General features: G+C 35.6%; 1 protein-coding gene across 7 annotated transcripts in view; it reads left to right on the forward strand.

Annotated features, from left to right (window-relative positions):
• The window catches only part of KNDC1 (kinase non-catalytic C-lobe domain containing 1), a 64,541-nt gene extending 49,199 nt beyond the window's left edge, over positions 1–15,342 (forward strand). For 2 of the 7 annotated variants that reach the window (XR_007906812.1, XR_007906814.1), the window contains exons 20-31: positions 208–419; positions 1,698–1,811; positions 2,224–2,371; positions 2,600–2,779; positions 3,866–4,057; positions 4,376–4,458; positions 5,308–5,458; positions 5,882–6,004; positions 6,106–6,165; positions 6,776–6,933; positions 7,170–10,581; positions 13,395–14,230. Coding sequence is in view for 1 of the 7 variants with exons in the window: in XM_051800650.1 (XP_051656610.1) it covers positions 208–419; positions 1,698–1,811; positions 2,224–2,371; positions 2,600–2,779; positions 3,866–4,057; positions 4,376–4,458; positions 5,308–5,458; positions 5,882–6,004; positions 6,106–6,165; positions 6,776–6,933; positions 7,170–7,401 (1,653 nt within the window). In the remaining 6 variants the exon portion in view is untranslated. Of the gene's footprint in view, positions 1–207; positions 420–1,697; positions 1,812–2,223; positions 2,372–2,599; positions 2,780–3,865; positions 4,058–4,375; positions 4,459–5,307; positions 5,459–5,881; positions 6,005–6,105; positions 6,166–6,775; positions 6,934–7,169; positions 10,678–13,394; positions 14,231–14,857 lie in introns of those variants that run through there. The other 5 variants (XR_007906813.1, XM_051800650.1, XR_007906815.1 and 2 more) reach the window with 5 other exon arrangements.
• The last annotated feature ends 3,500 nt before the right edge of the window (positions 15,343–18,842 follow it).

Consider the following 18,842-nt stretch of genomic DNA (forward strand, 5'->3'; position numbering starts at 1 on the left):
AATGTGAAATATTTTATATAAAAGTGCCAAATTAAGTAGGATCTAAAAGAATTATTAAAATAAAGGTAAGTGCTACTAGTATTGTTTAAAAAGGAAAAAATAAATTGTGTGAAATGCAATTTGACTTTAAGTTCATTGCATTCTGTGTGGATTTTCCTCTTTATTTTCTTACATTTTATTTTATCATGGCATTGTTTCTTTGAGCAGATGATGTATGCAGAGCAGTGGGGTGTGGAATCCTGTGTGCTGCCTACAGTAATTCACAGTGGGAAAACTGACACTATGGACATGGCACCTGTGGATGAATCATCATTGCTTCTTTACTATAACACAGAGAAACACCAATGTAATAATCAAAATGGAGTGAGAGTTCTGCAGGCTGGTACACCACTTGGTTTAATGGCTTATTTATATTCTAGGTATAGTATATTTTGCACCTGAATGGGGGATGGGTTGAAGCATAGTTGTTAAATCAGGAAAAACTTGTCTCTGTGATAAATCCTACTTACTCAGCATTGAATAAACTCTCCTCTCGTATCAAGTTTCTGTTATTTCTTTGAACACTTATTTACAAGAATGGGCAAGAAAATGGCAAAAGATTGGCTGGGTTGAATTAAAACCCTAAGTATTGATAATAAATAAAAAACTAATAGCTTCAGACTTTATCCTTTACTTATTTGAGGTTTTGCTCTGATAGTTGCCATGGAATCAAGGCTTTATGCTACTGCCAACAGTACAATTCTTCAGATCATATAATTTGGTAATTATTATTAATAGGGTCTGAATGTGAAAATGTTTAGGTTCTGTTCCACGGGTAATTGTGCCAATAATCAGTCCTTGGCATTGATCAAGATGCAGGCTTATCTCAGGGCTTAAATGGGGACAAAGCTGTCTTTCAACCAGGCTGAGGGCAGTGTTGTATTAAGGTACCTGAGCTGTAACGGTATGATGGATGGAAATTGCCAGAGGCTCCATCAAACTTGCACTGCTGTAGAGGGACCAAATTCCTCCCAGTTACTTATCCCAGCTCATCCTGACTCTGAGATCCAGTTGCTTACCCTGAGTGCAGTTTTTCCTGGTATATTTCCATATATTTTGCACAAAGTGAAGAAAATACTTTGGAATCAGAGCTTTCACATTCATCAAACCCGTCTTTCATGATGATCTGTAAGCCAGCAGAGAAACGGGACAATTAACCTGTGTTAAGACCTTGAGAGTGTGTGTATTTAAAAAAAATACTCTCATTTTTAATGCTAATAAGTATATTCTGTTGTTAAAGTAACTAGTCCTCTAATTAGAGCTACAGGGAATATTTTCTTGCTTAATGTATCTACTTTTTATGATGTTATTATAATAAAAAATGTTAAAGCAACATCAAGTGAGATGATAGAAAAAAGAAAATTAAATATGTTCTTTTATAATATTTAGATTGTAACTGTTGTTAATAATAGAAATGTCAAAGTGGTTATTCACAAAATTGAAAGTAGAGAAACTCTTTATAAAACAAATTATGCTTTCAGTGTTGGCAATCACAGTCTTTGATGTGTAAAAATTAATAATGAAAGATCCAAGTTTTATGAAGAACTTGAAAATTTAAAATGCCTATTGATATTTTGAGTATTTTCTGCTGTTGCTGTCCTCTAATGCAAAAAGACAATGTGTTCTGGCTTGTCTGAGGTTTTTCTTGTGCTTTACAGAAATGCATTTTTAGAAGGTTATGTACAGCAGTTTCTCTACACATTTCGCTATTTCTGCACACAAGAAGAGTTTTTGCAGTTTCTTCTTGATAGAATCAGCAGCACTTTATCCAGGTACAGTAAATTCCCATGAAAAATATTATCAAAGCACAGTTGAGTTTCCACCAATAACAAATAGCTGTTTCTCAAAAGTCCTACTTATTTAAAATGAATTTTTATGTTTGTTTTTTTAAGACTCTCTTGACAAGTGAGAGTGAAATTAGAGCAAGAGATGCATTTGACAATATGCTTACTTCTATTTTCTTCTGAATTCCAAGTCTGACTTTTATCAGTTACTTAGTAATGGGTAGTAAGTAGAACCACAGCTTTGTTTCTATAGAACCAGGGATTCTAGCAACATGAAATGTAGGAATTTAAGATAGTACAGTCAATACCAAATAATACTTGTGGGGTTTTTCAACACTTATTTTTAAATTGCAATTGAATATCAATTTTGGTGTACTGAGTGCTTTTTTCTTCTCACCAGTGCAAGCCTGGATCCTTCCACATCACTTACCAAAATATGTAACCGCAGTTTCTACATCCTGCAGGCTTGGATTGAAGACTGCTATAGTGTAGACTTTGCAACAAATACTGGTCTTCTGTGTACCCTAAAAGAATTTATTTCTTCCAAGGTAAGTCAGAATTTCAGTAGTTGCTTTCAGAAAAAAAAAAATTAAAATCAGTTTTGGTATATGTAAGGTTTTGATTACAACAAACTGTCCTAATTACGATTAAAGTAAATAAAAGAAAAATAATGCTATCTTTGACAGTCATGTTCAGTGTGTCTTCAGTGTTGTGGCTTGTTTATAATTTATGGGAAATTGAGTTCAGTATTCTGTTAACCTATTTGGCATTTCCAGGTTGCTTCATTAAATGGCTATGGTGAGAGATTGTTGTCATTGCTTGAGGATGCTTCTGCCAGGAAAAGTGGCAGTGCTGATCAGTGCTCCAGCATGGACAAATGTGAAGAGGAAGGTGAGGAGGGCAGAAAAACATTACATTCCCTATGTAAAAAGCTCTCAGAAGACGTTTCCAGAAAGGTATGTCTTTTCTTCAGATTGCAGTGTATGGAGCACATTTCCATATATTATGTTGTGACAAAAACAGAAGTGTCCAACTTAGAGTCCAGACCACGCATTCGCTAAAAATTATGTACGTGTGGTTTAAATTTTCTTTTGAAGATATCTAAGGCCCAAACGGTTTTGTAACTGTGAAAGTAATCTTAAGTACTGTCAGCTATTTCACCAATATTAAATCAGATAATCAAGATTTTGAGAGTTGAACTCTTCATTCTTGACACTAGCATGTGCCATAGTTACTAGGAAACCTTTACCCCCTTGTCAAACATTAATGTTTTTTATTAGGCATAGGTCTTTGGGAAAACATCAGGAGCTGAGAGGTTTCCTGCTAGAACTTCAAAGCTTGTAGCAAGAACTTGTCTGAACTTCTGTCTGTATTTACTATTTTATACAGTGTGCTAGAGTCCTAGAAGCCAGAATATACTGTAGGCTTTTCCTGAAAACAGATCTCTCTGTGGACTGACCAAAATAACACGTGGAAGTCAAATGTATCAACAATGTGCAAATTGAATTTAGAATCAGCCTCCTGATAAAAGTGCAGAATTCCATTGGGTATACTGTGGATTCAGCCAAAAAAGGGCAAGCAGCAAGAGAAACATAGACATTTCTTATTGTCACTACATCATAATGATACTGGAAGACAGAAGAAGGGAAAAGAATGGAAAACCAAGTATTTCCTGCAAAGGAATGTTTGATTCTAAGCAAAATGGATACAAGAAATAATGAAAAGTAAAATATATAGAACTTTAGAATATAAAACATTTTATGACAACAAGCTTGAATACACAGTGGTTTGTTTTAAATGCTGATTGTTGATTGAGATCTGGCAACCTCCTGCTCAGACTCATCAACTGTGCATATTATATTAGCTTAAAATAGCAATGTTGAGTAAACCACTTAGTGTCTGGTCTAACCTTGAAGATTAGCTGAAGAGTTCTGCATCTGCAAAGGTGCTTCACTTAACAAAACATTCCTGAAAGTTACATCAAGGGGAGACCTAGTGTTTGTTTTGGAGAAGTTGCATCCTTGCATTTTTTTTTTCTACAGAACTTTTACTGGAAACTATCCAAAGGTGTGGGACCAATTGCACAATATCAGAGAGAGCGACTGCACACCAGTTCACCAGTTTCACCAAAGCCATGCAATTTAACAGAAGCTAAAGGGGATGCAGTGGAACCATATCTCTTAACAGAGTACAGTGCACAACAGCTTTGTTGGCAGCTGACATTACTGCAGCAGGTACAGAGGTCTAGGTTTATTTGGAAATAATACCTGTCTTCTTACTTTGCACTCAGCTTTCTTTCTCTGTCATTTCCCAACTGTGTTTCAGGCTTATTTCATACTATTTTATAAGACTTTGAATTAAAATAATCCATTTTCCCCATGAAATCTGTACAGTAAAATTTAGAGTGACTAATGCTATTCTTAGGCTGTGATCCCTCTCAGAAATTTATGAAGGTGGGGTGGGAGGGGGACACAGTCTGTCATTTTTATCCCCAAGCATTTTAAAAGGATTGTTAGACCTAACAGCAGATATATCTTGCACTTTTTCTTTAGGAAGTATTTCTTAAGTGTCATCCAGTACACTTTCTAAATTCAAGAGCACTTGGTGTTAAAGACAAATGTGTTGCTGTGCAAAAGTAAGTTGCTTAACTGCCCTTCTATTCTGTTGATGTACAATAACTTACCATGTTATGCTTTTAATACAACCAGAAAGAGAGAAACATTTTAAATACTTAGTTTTGGGGTTTTTTTTACAGATGAGATAGCCTGTTTATATGGGGTTTTTTTAATTTCAGGAGATTTTAGCCATGATGATGATGATATGTATGTACCTATCCACATACCTATTTAAATTGCTTGCTCATCAGTAATTATTGTTTTCATCTAGCCACATGGACTTCATTATTTATTATGGTCTACTTCTTTCATACACAGTGGATTCAGCTAGCTTCTAATTAGTACTTGTTAATTGCACTACCTGTAGTAGACTTTTGTGTCTAAAGATAGGGAATGAACTTCTAAAGCAACTCATCTTTTACAGATTATTCAATGCCAAGGCTCAATCAACTGGTTTATACAGATTTTGGGGTTCAGTCATAGGAAACAAAGCCTGTGATGCCACTAGGGATCAGGCTTGATTTCTTATGTGGCTGCAGTTTTTAGTGAGTTTGGATTCCTGGCTGTTACTTTGTGTCAGATTGGATGGTTTGTTCTATTCACTAAGGAGTGGTGAAGGTGTATTTATGTATAAAAATGTATACTGCATATGCTTATTTTTTTATCAGATCTAATTACCTTGTAATTATAAGGAAGAAAAAGTAACATGGCTTACTATGTACATTACAAAATATTATAAAAAGACTCCAAGCAATGCAAAATTATTTTAAATGGTTAGAAGTTGGTCTCTTCACAATCAAGATTTTCTTTAAAAATCCAATATCGGCATGAATTCTTTTTGCTTTTTTTTTCCCCCATATTCTCCATAGGGCAGTTTCTACTGAGACAGTTTCACTTAAAGTCTGTAATCTGTTTCTGTCGAAGTGCATACAAGACCAGTATCTTCTGCAATTGTTAAGAAATGCAGACAGTATCAGTACCTGGGTTGCTGCTGAAATTGTAACATGTCACACAACTAAGGTTCGTCATTGTTTATTATTAACTTCTAAATGGTTATTTATTTTTTATTATATATGTGTTGTTATACAGCAAAGCTACAAGAAATACTCTGAAATACACCTGTGAGTGGCCACTTAACAATTTGTTTTGTTGTCACAAGGAAGGTCTTGGATGTTTTCTAGTAGCAGGTGTCAAAACCTAATAGAATGTAAGAAATGGGTTTTCTTAGGAGAATACATGTCAAACTTTATCAAGGACACCTGGGTTACAGAAAAGGAAAAACTTTGTGTTGCAGGGAATTGTTACTACAGTCAACAATTTTGATAAATTGAAAAAGAAAATGCATCTCTTCTTCCTTCTCATTTAATTTTATTATGTAGATTTACTATGTATATTTAGTATATATTTATGTATATATAGTATACTTCAATTTTTTTTTTTCAGCGGCAGGTGAGCTTGCTGTCAAAATTTCTTCTTATAGCAAAATGCTGCTACGAACAAAGAAATTTTGCCACTGCAATGCAAATCCTAGCAGGCTTGGAAAATCTTATTGTACGACAGTTACCAGTAAGTCTGGGACTCTGTTCTGTAATTACTTTGCTTAATATAATCTTACTCCCATATGGACATTAATGTAAAAAACAAATTTTATTTTTTTTTATTGTAAGGCCTGGAAAATTTTACCTGCAAAAGTAGCTGAGATAATGGAGGAACTCAAAGCTGTTGAGGTATAGTATAAAGTCTTTAATGTAAAAATACTTCTTTGGGGTTGGAGAAGATGCAAGATCTGCTTAAATGGATGCCTCTGCAGAATGAATACCACAATTATTACTTTGTATTATGAAGAAGATTTTAACTTTTACTCTTCATTCAAGGGTTTACATAAATTTTAATCTCAGGATTTCTGTAACCTTTGTCCTGTGGGACTAAAAATCAAAGACATTTCAAAGGAAACAACAACATTAGATACACTAGATATGCATTAGAAGATTTCTGTAGGAGCTTTGTGGCTGTAATCTGTTCTGAAAAGTCTTAAACGTTTATTTTATCACAGGCGTTCTCTTATTGACCTATAGAATTTTGAAACATGAAGTTTTAAAATGCAATTTTGGCTGAAATTTAGAGCAATTAAAATTAAGTATGAAGTATCTTTTGATTAAAGTTACTTTCTTTATTTGTGTACTTCAAAAAGTTTACCACCAGATTAATTTATGGCGTTGTCTTCAATGCCAAAAGTTAATGTTCAAGACAAATAAATAGGTGTTAAATACATGGAGAACCTGTAAAGCTTTCACTGATACTTAATGTGAGATTAATCTGTGTGCATTTTGAAACTAGGTGTTTTTAAAAAGTGACAGCTTATGCTTGATGGAAGGAGACAGATTCAAAACTCTTCCAACAATTCCATCAGCCCATGTTTTGGCTATGCACGTCCAACAGCTTGAAACTGGAGGATTTACAATGACAAATGGAGCTCACAAGTGGACTAAACTTAGGTAATTATTTTAATTATGTGTAGATCACCTAACTTTTTTTATTAGAGTATTGTCTAATGGGATAATGAGAGCTAATGCAGCGTTTCACGAGTTCAGTCATTTGAACATCTAACTAAAAGTTCCTATAATATAGAAGAAAATTCTCAGAGCTTTTGAAAGTTTGCTTTTTTGGTTTATGCTTTTGTTTTTATCATCACCAAAACAAACTAATCTTTTTTACCATATTCTCTTATAAGAAATATTGCAAAAGTTGTGAGCCAAGTTCATGCGTTTCAAGAGAATCCTTATACATATACACCAGATTTCAAGCTGCAGTCTTACCTCAGACAAAGAATAACTCGTTTTAAAGATGCAGACATTTCTGCCTTGGCAGCTGACAACTGTGCCAACTTCCACCAGATACCAGCAGAAAAACATTCTCGAAAAATTCAGGACACACTGCGCAGGATGAAAGCAACATTTCAGTAATTATTTATGTTTCGTCTGTTCTATTCCAAGTCTTGACTGTAAAACTGGATTAAGTTGACTTCATCTACTGGACCAATTCCCAAGAAAATACTTAAGAGAAGTGACTTAAAATACCATCTCAAGTTGAAATTGTTATATTTCTTAACATGGAATTATGAAATGCTGACTAATCAGATTTGAATCACTGGCACCATGATGGCAGATCAGAAGAATAAAAATAGACATAAAAGTAAAGAGAGAGTATAGGTGAAAAGGAGTATTACTTTTGCCACTGTTCTTTAGCATAAATAAATAATTAGCCTGAAAACAAGTATCTAAAAAATACTGTAAAAATAAGTTAAAATTACACTTCTGTTGCAAAGTTGGACCAGGAGAGTTCAGAGTATAGTTCATTAAATGTTGAATATATTTTTATATAGACATAGTACAATTATATCCTGTCACAGCGTACATTTAATTCATGGACACATATCCTCTGTTATTCATTGACTGTTGGTGTGTCTTGCTTTTATGTGGAGTACTATGAAAACTACTGACTTAAATAATTGACTGTCTATTTCTTGAAGCATACTAAGGAAGGAGAAGAATGCTGTCCTTCAACTTTTTTTTCTGTTTTTTTGGCTTTAATGTCATTAGACTAACCTATTTCCAAATGAAAGTAAGATCTGAATCCAAGTAATACCAGTTTGTTGCTCTGCTTCTGCACTCATGGCATTGTGAAGACAGTAAATGTGAAATTGTTTTTTTAATCTATATTTGGCATAAGAGTCACTTTGCCAATTTGTGTACGTCTGTATGTGTGCACATTTGACTATGGCTTTTGCTTCTGAGGTTGCTTTTGTAGTTGCAGCACTCCAGCAGCATTTAATAGAAGATAACTGTGTGAAATTTGGATCTGCAACTTGTAAAACTTTGGTGCTAACCTAGTCATAGAGCTTGTAAGACCTTCTAAATGGCAATGAAATGGGTTGCTATTGCTAAAAAATTCGTTGAGCTACCCAGGTTTATGCAGAGCCAAAATGTTAAGGCTATAAAGTGGTTGCAAATACAAGTATTTCTACCAGAGGGAACAATGGTGTTGAAAGAGAGGTAGGGAAGGGCAAAAAACAACAAAAAAACTCCAAAATAAGCACTGTCCTGAGAGTGATTTGCATAGAACTGTGTTTAAAAACTTTAAAAGAAAATATTTTCAGAGATGGGCAGATATGAACTAAGTGTCTTGTCATGTGTTAGTGATGGAGAAGCATAACAATGTTAGAAATGGGAATGTGCACATGTCTAGTATTTTGCAAATTGTACTGTTGTATTTGACAGAAGTGCATGTGCACATGTTAAATTGTAGCTTTCTCAATGTTTAAGAGGAAAGCATCTCCTTTTCTCTTGTCAATAACAGCAATATATACATCACAGGCCTCTCTCATCTTTCTGAGTAAAAACAAGGTATGTCAATGCTTTCCATTAGATACCTCAGTTACTTTGCCATACTAATACAATAATACTGACTTTTGTCTCTTATTTGTTTAAATACTGGAGATCTCAGTCCTCAACAGGGTTTTCTTGCGTTTGTTCTACTTTTAATATGATTTATTTTGTTATTTATCATATGTAGGTTTAGCATGTCATTAATAACAGTGTTCTGACTTATCCTTAAGGAAGTAAATTGTGTTGCTATTTCTCTAAAAATTGCCAAATGTGAAATCATTTAATCTTTATCTCCTATCTTTATATAATACAATAATTTAAGAATGTCAATTATAACCTTATTTCCAGACATATTTCATATATTTTATCTATGTGCATTTATTTTAAATAATTGTTTTTTTAGTAGTTTGGTTTTCTCTCAATTAAACGTTACCATTCACTTAAAGCCACGCCTTGCCTTTGAAAGACAGTGAAATTTTAAGTAGCATAAGCTTTACTAATGTAAAGAACTCCACAAAACTTGCATCACATGATCTTAATAAATGCATTTTATATAGTTACCAGTCAGACTGTTGAAGTTGCTTTTGTGGATTTTCTTACCATTCACATTTTGCACTCATGAGAATTAATTCCTATATTTCTTACAGTTTTTATCAGGATATAAAGCAACTGCTGTATCTACAAAATATTATGTTTATTCCATGACAATAACTGGTGCTATACAAGAATTTGAAAATCATCTCATATCTTCCGTATAACGCTTTGGTGTATCAGACCTTATATTGCTATTAATGCATAGTATTGAGTTATGGTACTACTTTGGGGTATTCCCATCCACCAGACATTTTAGATTTTGTATTTAGGCACCACCCCCCAACAACAACAGCAACAAATATAAATAGCTATTGGAAAAAAAAAATCACTCCTTTACAAGGAAACTCGTTTATTTTTGTCCATGAACACTGGTGTATGCACATCTTGTATGACACAGATTTCAGAATGAAGTTATGTCTAGCATATAACTGTACTGCTTATTTATGACTAACAAATAGTAAGGGTTGGACTAAAGTTTTCTCTCTTTGTAGGTAATGTCCTTTTAAAAGAAAAAAACACGACAAAACACGTCAAAGAATAAGTTCAGTTCTACCTAATTGGCAAAATATTATTGGCATCAAGTAATCGTATTGCATAAATTGTATGCAGTCTGGCCCCATGCTTCCATTCCAATACCAAACTAGAATTTTGGGGGGAAAAAATGGAATTTTTTCTTTAAGCCAGAATTGCCACCAGCTATCTTAGCTCTTCTTCATTTTTTCCACATTTCCCTGATCTTGTTTTTGTGCTTATTTTTCGAACAGTGACTCATGGAGTTCTGAAATGAAGTCTGCTCCTTGGGAATCTTCCCAGTTTTTCTGTGTATTGGTGCTCTTTGTGTGTCCCTTTGCAGGTGTCTGTCCCCAGGATCCCTTGGGTTTTAAGGCCTCCTGCCAGAGAGCTGGGAAGTGTGTCCTAGTTATACTAGCTCCATTTGAAATCAGGTTTCCAGCTCTAACACCTCCAGAAGCCTGCCAGGAAACAGGGATGAACTAATTTGGATCCTATTAATTATTCTGTTGAATCCCAAACAAAGAAGCTGGGAAATCAACTCGGATTCATGATTCTGACAAATTTCTTTCTGTGGAAAACTTCCAGCCACTTCTAGACTTTGCTTTATGTGTTGGATTGGTTTCATAAGCATTGCTGAGACTCATCACTTCTGTGAGTACTGTATGTGATTTGCAAAGATTTAATACTTGAAGAAATCTGTTTGTATATTAAAAAAATAAATAAATAAGCTACAGTTTGAAAGCAGGAGAAGCCAACAATTTTTCAGTGTTAAACATATGGTTGACTGTTTCAATCCTTAATATTCTGATGAGGGAAAGAATGCAGATAGACTGGTTTTCTCCCTCATAAATACAATCCAAAGCATAACCTTGTTTAAATTCCACGTTGTGTTCTGTTTAAAGCCAGCTTTTCCTTTTTTTTTCCTGAAGGTCTTTTTTTCTCAGAACATGCTTTATAAATAATTAGTTTTAAATGATGTTGAGCTTTGAAGGACCCTCAAAGCATTGGAAATTCAGACTTGAACAATATTTGAAAACTAAAGTCCTGTAAAGCAAGCTTAATTGAGTGGTCATCTTTGGGATTTGCCTTATTAACAGATATTCTTCACCTATAAATGTTTTTACCTTCATTAAGTTTACTATAAATGCAAGAAATTTTCAGACAGTCATTTTAACACTGCCTCCCACTACAATTTGCGTTATAAAAGTGGTTTGGGTTTTTTTTCCCCCAAGAGATCTTGTAATAATTTTAAGTACCAATAAATTACTAATTTGTGGTGGAATATTCCATTGGGGGAGTTTATGTGATTTCATACTCTGATAACCCTCTAAAGTACACGTGAGAATGAACAATTTCACCTTTCAAGTTTCTACTTAAAAATTCCTGCAGCAAAAAGTTGGAAGAACATGTTAATGTGACTGGTTTTAATCTATCAATGAGTGACAACAACCCCTGTAAGATTAGAAACTTTAATTTGCAGAATTGTCTCCTCTCCCTTTGCAGAGAGAGAAGCTCTTTAGTTCCTTCTATGTTTGAAGAAGGCTTTTAGCTATTATCTGAAGGTTCTTTGTAAACGATCTGAAAGTATTGCAGGACAGCTTCAGCCTGGCATTATTTTAGTGTGCAGCTTAAAATAATAGTGATAGTTCAGTGTCTCACATGCAAGTGGAATTGGCAGTTGCCACATTATGTCAGGCCATTGCAGTAATCTAGTCTAGGATCTGATCTTTGCATCATTCTATTTATTCTTTTTTAGTCTGATGTAAATGATGCTTTTGTAACTTGCCTAAGAGGCGGGAGTTTAATTATTGTCTTGTAAACCTGTCCTGTGTCTTAGCTGTAAGATTATTTAATTTAATTCTTATTCTTATGCTAAGGTTGGTCTCATTCTGATGTTGACATTATGTAGATTACATACACAGTGGATTTAGACACTAAAATAGATACTGTGTTTTAAACTGGTAGAATTCAGTTCAGAGTACTGGACAATTTGAGTTGCTGTTACCAGAGAAATCTGAATGTGGAAAGCAATCAAGATGAAAGTTACCATGAGACAACAGAGTTCATGATTCAAAGGGAAAGAAAGGGATGAAAGAAGCAGAATAATAACACTGGGCTTCAAAAGAGCAAACTTCAACAAACTCAAGGAATTGGTACATGAGGTCCTGGGGAAGGAATTGAATGGCAAAGAAAAATTAAAGAGATGAGAGTTTCTAAAAAGATGTCTCTAAAACAGGCCATAATTTAAGTATAACAACTGTCTATCCTCATGCAAAGGAAAGAAAACTGTGGCTGCATTAGGGACTCATCAATGACTTAAAAAAATATACTGAAAAAAAGTAGGAACAAGAAGGCTGCATTGTCAAGAATAGATATAAAAGAAGAGCACAGCAGGTTAGGAAGAAAACTGGACAGACAATGCTTTTGTCAGCAAGGGAAAAGCAAAACAATTAAAATGAATTTTTAAATATTTTCTATTATTCAATAAGAACTCTCTGCTTACCGGGAGAGGTGAATAAGTATCATATAGTGCAAAAGGCTGGAGTGCCTGCTGTTTCACTGCCCTACCCTCTGAACAATGCCTATCAAGATCAAAGTTAACCAGGACTGCAGGTCAGAATGGGAGATTATCAAGCTAATTAGATGTATTAGAACATTAACTTCTGGTTAAATCTATTATATAATACTAAGGAGGAAAATTGAAATAATATTGGAATTATTGTGGTTTTGATTGAGGAAGAATGAGTGAGTTCCAGGGAACCAGAAAATAATACTGTTTTTGAAAAGTGGGCAAGAGCACAAGAATGAGTGGAAAGGCAAGATAAAGAGAATGACAGAGAAACAACCAAACTTTGATACTAGAAGAGTTACTGAAAAAGCCATCTAAAAATCTGCAAGCATAGAGACTAATTTAAAAGGCTGACATGCATTTGCCCACGAAGTAATTTTTAAATAACCTAATGGTCCCCTTTGTCAGGGTAACTGTCCCAATAGATAAAACCAGTATATTATATGTTGAAATCAATAAATGCCTTGACAACAGATCCTTCTGAGCTGATTATATATTAGGTTGCTAAGATTCGGGTGATGGGATTCTAAGGTGAATACACAAACTAGTTAATACATCATTTCAAGGGGTAATTACCAATGTTTGTTAAATTGTGAAAGTAAATTGAGGGGGGGTAGGACTACCCATATGTTACAAGTGAAAAGCAGGTGCAGACCCCTCAGGGACAAGGCACAATACTAATAAGTGAAAGCTTTGGCTTTATCAAAAGTGTAGCATTCCCACAGTGGGAATCCTGGGGCCCCAGCACTAATCAAGTGGGGGCCCAATGCATTGCAGTCCTGCTAAGGAGTGAAGCTCGAGGGAAAGCCCTGCAGAAGTGAGTAATGAAACCCGCACGGATTGACATTTCGTACGGATGTCCTGTTTTGCTCATTAGCTAACTGGTGTAATGCAGGTGCTGCTGTCTGAATTCCAAGATCCACAGATGTTCTACAGCTTGGCAGCCATGCAGATGTGGGGGAAGTAAACTATCCTGGCTTACTGTAAAGAGGTAAAACATACTTGGTTCTCAACACACTCAGAAACAAGTTATCATAGGTTACAGTAACAAGATAAAACCTGCTTGGGACTGTAGGTACTCTGATGAGGGAGGCAACCTGTCTGAGGTTACTGTAAAGTCTTCTCATGCTTTACTCTGCATTATTATGTGTAGGACCTGGATCAGCTGTGTCTGTGAATTTTACTGTTGAAACACAAGGTGGGATGGAAAGCGCACTTACACAATATACAAGATTAGAACTCACAATAATCATGATAATGGTTTCAATTTAAGCTTTGTCTTACATTTTTGAACAATAAATATTAAATGAAAAATAACTACAGAGCTTCAGAAAAAATCTCTGGGAACCATAATAGTTCACAAGCTGAATATGAACCCACGTGTACAGTTTTCAAAAAGGAAAAAAAAAGAGGAAGGATGGGGGGGAGCAGTAGAAGACCTGAGGTGTACCACACAAGAGCTATAGATGACAGAAAATTTTGCTCTGTTTGGCGCAGGAAGCATCAGCAGGAATACTTTACCATTTACACACTGCACCTAAGATACATACAGGCAAAATGAAAGAAAAGAGGACCACAAAAAATATATGTTTAGAAACATAAAATGAGAGAAACTGAAAGAATTGGACTTATATAGACAAGATTAGATTGAGCAGAACTGTGAATATGAAATGTTGCTGTAAAAAGCTGTAGTAGTTGCAGAGTGAGGGGGTTTTTCATGTTCTGTGAAGTTTAAGTCAAGCACTATTAGATTTGAAGCAAAGGTGATTCTGTGTCAGGTTTTACATTGGAAAGCTTCACATGAAGCACTGGAATAGGTTACCCTTCTGTAATGCACCTGTAGGATCCCTTTTCCTGTAAGTTTGTAAGAACAGATGACATAAAACTGTCATAAGTGCACAGGCCCACTTGTTCCTGTCCCTGTGAAGGGAGAGGGACTCAGTAGAGATCTTCAGTCCTGTGTGTCTCAGTAAAGTAAATGAGTACACATTCAAATACTTAACTGCAATCAGGGAATGCTATTAATTTGCTTATTAATTTAATTGTATTCCAGTCACTTTAATCTTCAAGGTTTTATTTGCATAAATGATTCATGCTAAAAGCAGCAGAGGGGTTAGAGCTCAAGCCTGCTGTGCACATTCATGTGTTGGGGGAGTCAGCTGCTGAGAGCAGAGTCACCATCCCTGGAGTGTTCATGTGTATATGTGGCACTTAGGGACGTGGTTTAGTGGTGGACGTGGCAGTGCTGGGTTAATGGCTGAACTCGATGATCTTAAAGGTTTTTTCCAACCTCAATGGTTCTAGGATTCTGTCACTGCCTCAGCTAAATTTCTACAACTTTTCCCTTCCTTTATGTAGTAATTTCCTGGATGTGAAGTCTCAATATAACCAGGAGGTGGCACAAGAGACCCTTTGCAGACTTTTAGATGTACGTGTCGCGCACTGTGAGCAAAGGTAACGTGAAAAACGGTCTTCCAGACGTCTGCCTTAAATCTGCCCATTAGAAACATCCAAACACAAAATGGCAGGGTTTGTTTTTGGTTTTGTGGGTTTTTTTTTAATGTGTTTTAAAACTAACATGCATTTGCATTCGGCATTCAACTGCTCCCTTTAATCTTTTAGAGAACACGCAAACACAGCTTCATAATTTTATATCTCAATTACCCTCTATCCACGTGTAATGCACTCATTCCTGTAAAACCTGGCAAAAGATGTACGCGGCATTGCTCGGAGGAAACTTAGACGTCAAATCGCAGGTTACAGGGGCAGTGTTAAGCATCTTACCTAATTACATTCCTGTCCTCACCTGCTAAGCCCAAGTTTTCCCTTATCAGTAAACTGAGAGGGGATGTTAGGATATGTCTGTGCTCCCTGTTTGGTATACAGTGAAGGCAGTATACGGCTTTTTACTGTCGTTTATGCTCTGTTGCTACAGTTATATATCCTGCCAAAGTTATTCTCTTCTTCAGCCAATAGCAACATTTGCAGGATGCTTGATGAAAGTGACTGGAATAAAGAAAATAGGAAGAAATGGTGTATAGTGAGGAATACAGAAGAGGGGAAAATAGCTAGAAATGAGAAATGGAGAAGAGCCTTGAAGTCAGGAAAAAAAAAAGGTAACATTTATTTCCGTTTAATTTGAACAGACTGGTTTTGGAGTAGTACAAAGACCTGATTTATATTAGGTGTAAGTTAAGGGAAGGAAGAGTCAGTAAAACATTTTCACTGCTGGGACCAATGCATTTCAAAGCTGCATTGTATGGCATAAACCAGGATGGGCACAAAGGGTGATAGATGACCCAAGGCTGCCCGCTGTGATAGCTCATTCTCCTGCTGACTGACTCATCATGCTCAAATGCTAATTCTAAAATCAAGGGGGAAAATGATTCATTCTTTAATAGCTGGAAGTGAAAAATTACTTTCAAGAATGATAAATGCTTTGGTCAGTATTGCTAAATTTCTTTAGAAAGTATTTGTGGGAAACATGAATGTAATGGAAAATTTCTGATTTAATGCATTCTTACTTTTCTATGTTGTTCAATGTAACTTTAGAAGTAACCCTCATGAAAAAAAATATCCTTCAGCAGACTGACAGAGGCCTTGATGTAAAATGTGAAATTAGCCTGTTAGGTTTTGAAAAGATTTCAAGTGTGACATTTTGTGATCTTAATCAGATTGTTAGTTTGAATGTTCTGAACAGTTACTCAAACCAGTGGGATTTATGTAAATTTGCATATGCACATTATTCCTTGTAAATGCATCTCAAATCTCTAGATAATTCATATTTTTAAAACAACCCAGATCCTAAAGCATATTTATGCATCTAACAATTAATACCTATCTACTTTGGAAAATAAAACCATTTCTAAAGCCCCTTTTCATGCTGCTTCCTTTTAAATAATAGTTTTTAAAGTCTAATTACTACTCTAGACAGAATTAAACCAACTACAGACTTCTGAGTAGTTTTGTTTGAGCAGTGTCCATAGAGATTTCTCTCAATGGCAATATGATAGCAATGAGTGCTGAAGAAGGATTTACATTCCTGAAACTATAATAGTTTGTCTAATAATAAATGAATAATAAATAAATAAATACATCTGGTGCTGAAGCTTGCTTCCCTACCAACAGCCGTACATCTTTTAAATGTAGTCCTGATTCATATTGAATTTTAATTTTTTGATAAGTTTAAATACGGGTAAGGAACTATTAAAAGCATCATATGCTTAAGTGTTTTATTAATATTTGCAGCATCTCTACAGAATGTATATCTTTTTAAAACATTTCACTGATTCTGCTTAGCTGCTGGTGCAGGCCTGTGTTAAGGAGCCATGGGAGCTCTTGGCATTTTGAGTGCTGTGTTGATTTAGATCAATTCTGAACATGATGAAACATTTAATTTTTATCTATGCATTGTCACTATGTTTATTTCAGGCCCTCGTGGTATTTCTGTGCATATGGTCTTTAAATTCCTCATGGAAAAATAGTTCTTATTCTTGTCAAAGAGGAAAGATTATAATAAGTGATAATACAAATGGCCTCTAACCATTGTTTTTAATGCTTTTAAGTCCTAAATAGTGATTACTCAGCAATGGAATGGTTGGATAAACACATCAAGGCAAAGACTCTATTGTACAGTAGATGCCAGCAGCCCTTGCTTCCCCGGCAGGCCTTCCCAGGAAATCTGCATGTCCACAGGTGAACACACATCTTCCTGTGTGACATAAACTGCCTTTTTTTTAATCTTTGAGTTGCTTCACTGTCTAGCTGCTCCAGAGGACCACAGATTCACTCTACTCTGGTCTCCCAGGACCCTCCACTGTTACGGTAAAGGGTCATCTGCTGGTACAAAATGACAGTCCCTTCCTTTGATCTTGTGTACCCCCACTGCAGCAAAGCCAAGTGGTAGCAGTTTTCTCCAGTGTCTGTGGGGAACTTAAGGTACTTGGCAACCCTTGACTACTCTCTCTTCAGTTCCCTCATAGCTTCAGCAGAGAAGGAATATCTCAGCACAATCCTGCCCCTCTGCAGGGCTCTGAACTGGCTTACTAGGGCAGAGCCGAGCTTTGGGCTGGAAGATGTGGAGCAGCAATTAATTCTCAAAGGCCAAAATATTTCTATTATCAACTACCTAGTCAGCATCCAAGCAGTACTAGGTAGTTCTGCAGAACCTCCTCAGCACAAAACAAGCGTGGTGTGTACACATTTCTTCAAAGCTAAACGGGAAGGTGCTGACTCCACAGAGGGCATCTGTGTATTCTGCAAACATCTGCATAAAGTATTGCCATTATCTACTACGGTAAATGGATCTTCAGACTCCTGCTAGTGGCAATCATGTTGGTATGTCTGAGCTCTTTGTCTCTGCCTCCCTATAGTTGCAGAGTAAAAGCCACTATCTGTTCCTGATCTCTACTCTGACAAATTTCATTAGTGTGAGCAGGTTTTCATCTCATTGGTAATATCACTTGATTTTAAACATGGTATTTCTGAATCACAGTTTAGCAGAAGGTTTTCAAACAAGCATCTAATGAATAATAGAAACAGAAAGAAGGCAGCTTAAGAATTTCAGATAAAATTAAACTAGCATCTGTTAAATGTTGTAGCAGTCATTTCATTCAGAAGTCATCTGCCATCTATCCAGGATATTTGTACATTTTATGTGTAATGGAAATGAGATTTGGTTTAACCTTGTCACAATGTGATCAGTTTGTGGCTCTGGGAGCTCAACATATGACACCATCTTTCTGCAGTGCCATTTGCTTCAATACAATGCAATTAATAAACCAGCAGTGTATAAAGACGTAATTTGCAGCTCAGATGATAGAAATGTTTTAAAATATGTAAAGGCAGATGTATCAGTAGATGCTAAAACTCAAGATTTTCTCTTTTTTAGAGCTCCATCATAGGTCATGTATTCTTTTTGTCCTATACAACAGCTTTCCAAGTGTCCTTCTTTGTTGACATAATGGAGATAGACTCTTTCATACTTTAAAAAAACATTTGTTTAGAGATATATAACATACATAAGAATGTAAGTAGCATGTAAGTACATTATTTATAGTTATGTATAATATTCTGTAGATACTAAGAATGGAAATAATTCCAGGCACATGGGAGGTATTGATCTCATTAGGACAGGATTTTGCCCCATCTGTGATGCAGAATGCTGTTAAAGTAATCAGAAAGATTTATATTGAGCAGGAAGCTTGCAGAAAAGTTACACTTCCTTTTTCTGACATTCATGAGAGTTTAGTCCTTGATAATGGCATTTTGCCTGACTGCTGGGAAGGCTTGCCAGGATTCTGCAAGCAGGCAGTGGCACTGGTATTCCCAATACTGACTGGAG

The sequence above is a fragment of the Manacus candei genome, unplaced genomic scaffold (genome assembly GCF_025592945.1).
Source record: "Manacus candei isolate 608988 ecotype Guabito, Panama unplaced genomic scaffold, ASM2559294v1 h1tg000050l, whole genome shotgun sequence".
In the NCBI taxonomy this organism is placed as follows: domain Eukaryota; kingdom Metazoa; phylum Chordata; class Aves; order Passeriformes; family Pipridae; genus Manacus; species Manacus candei.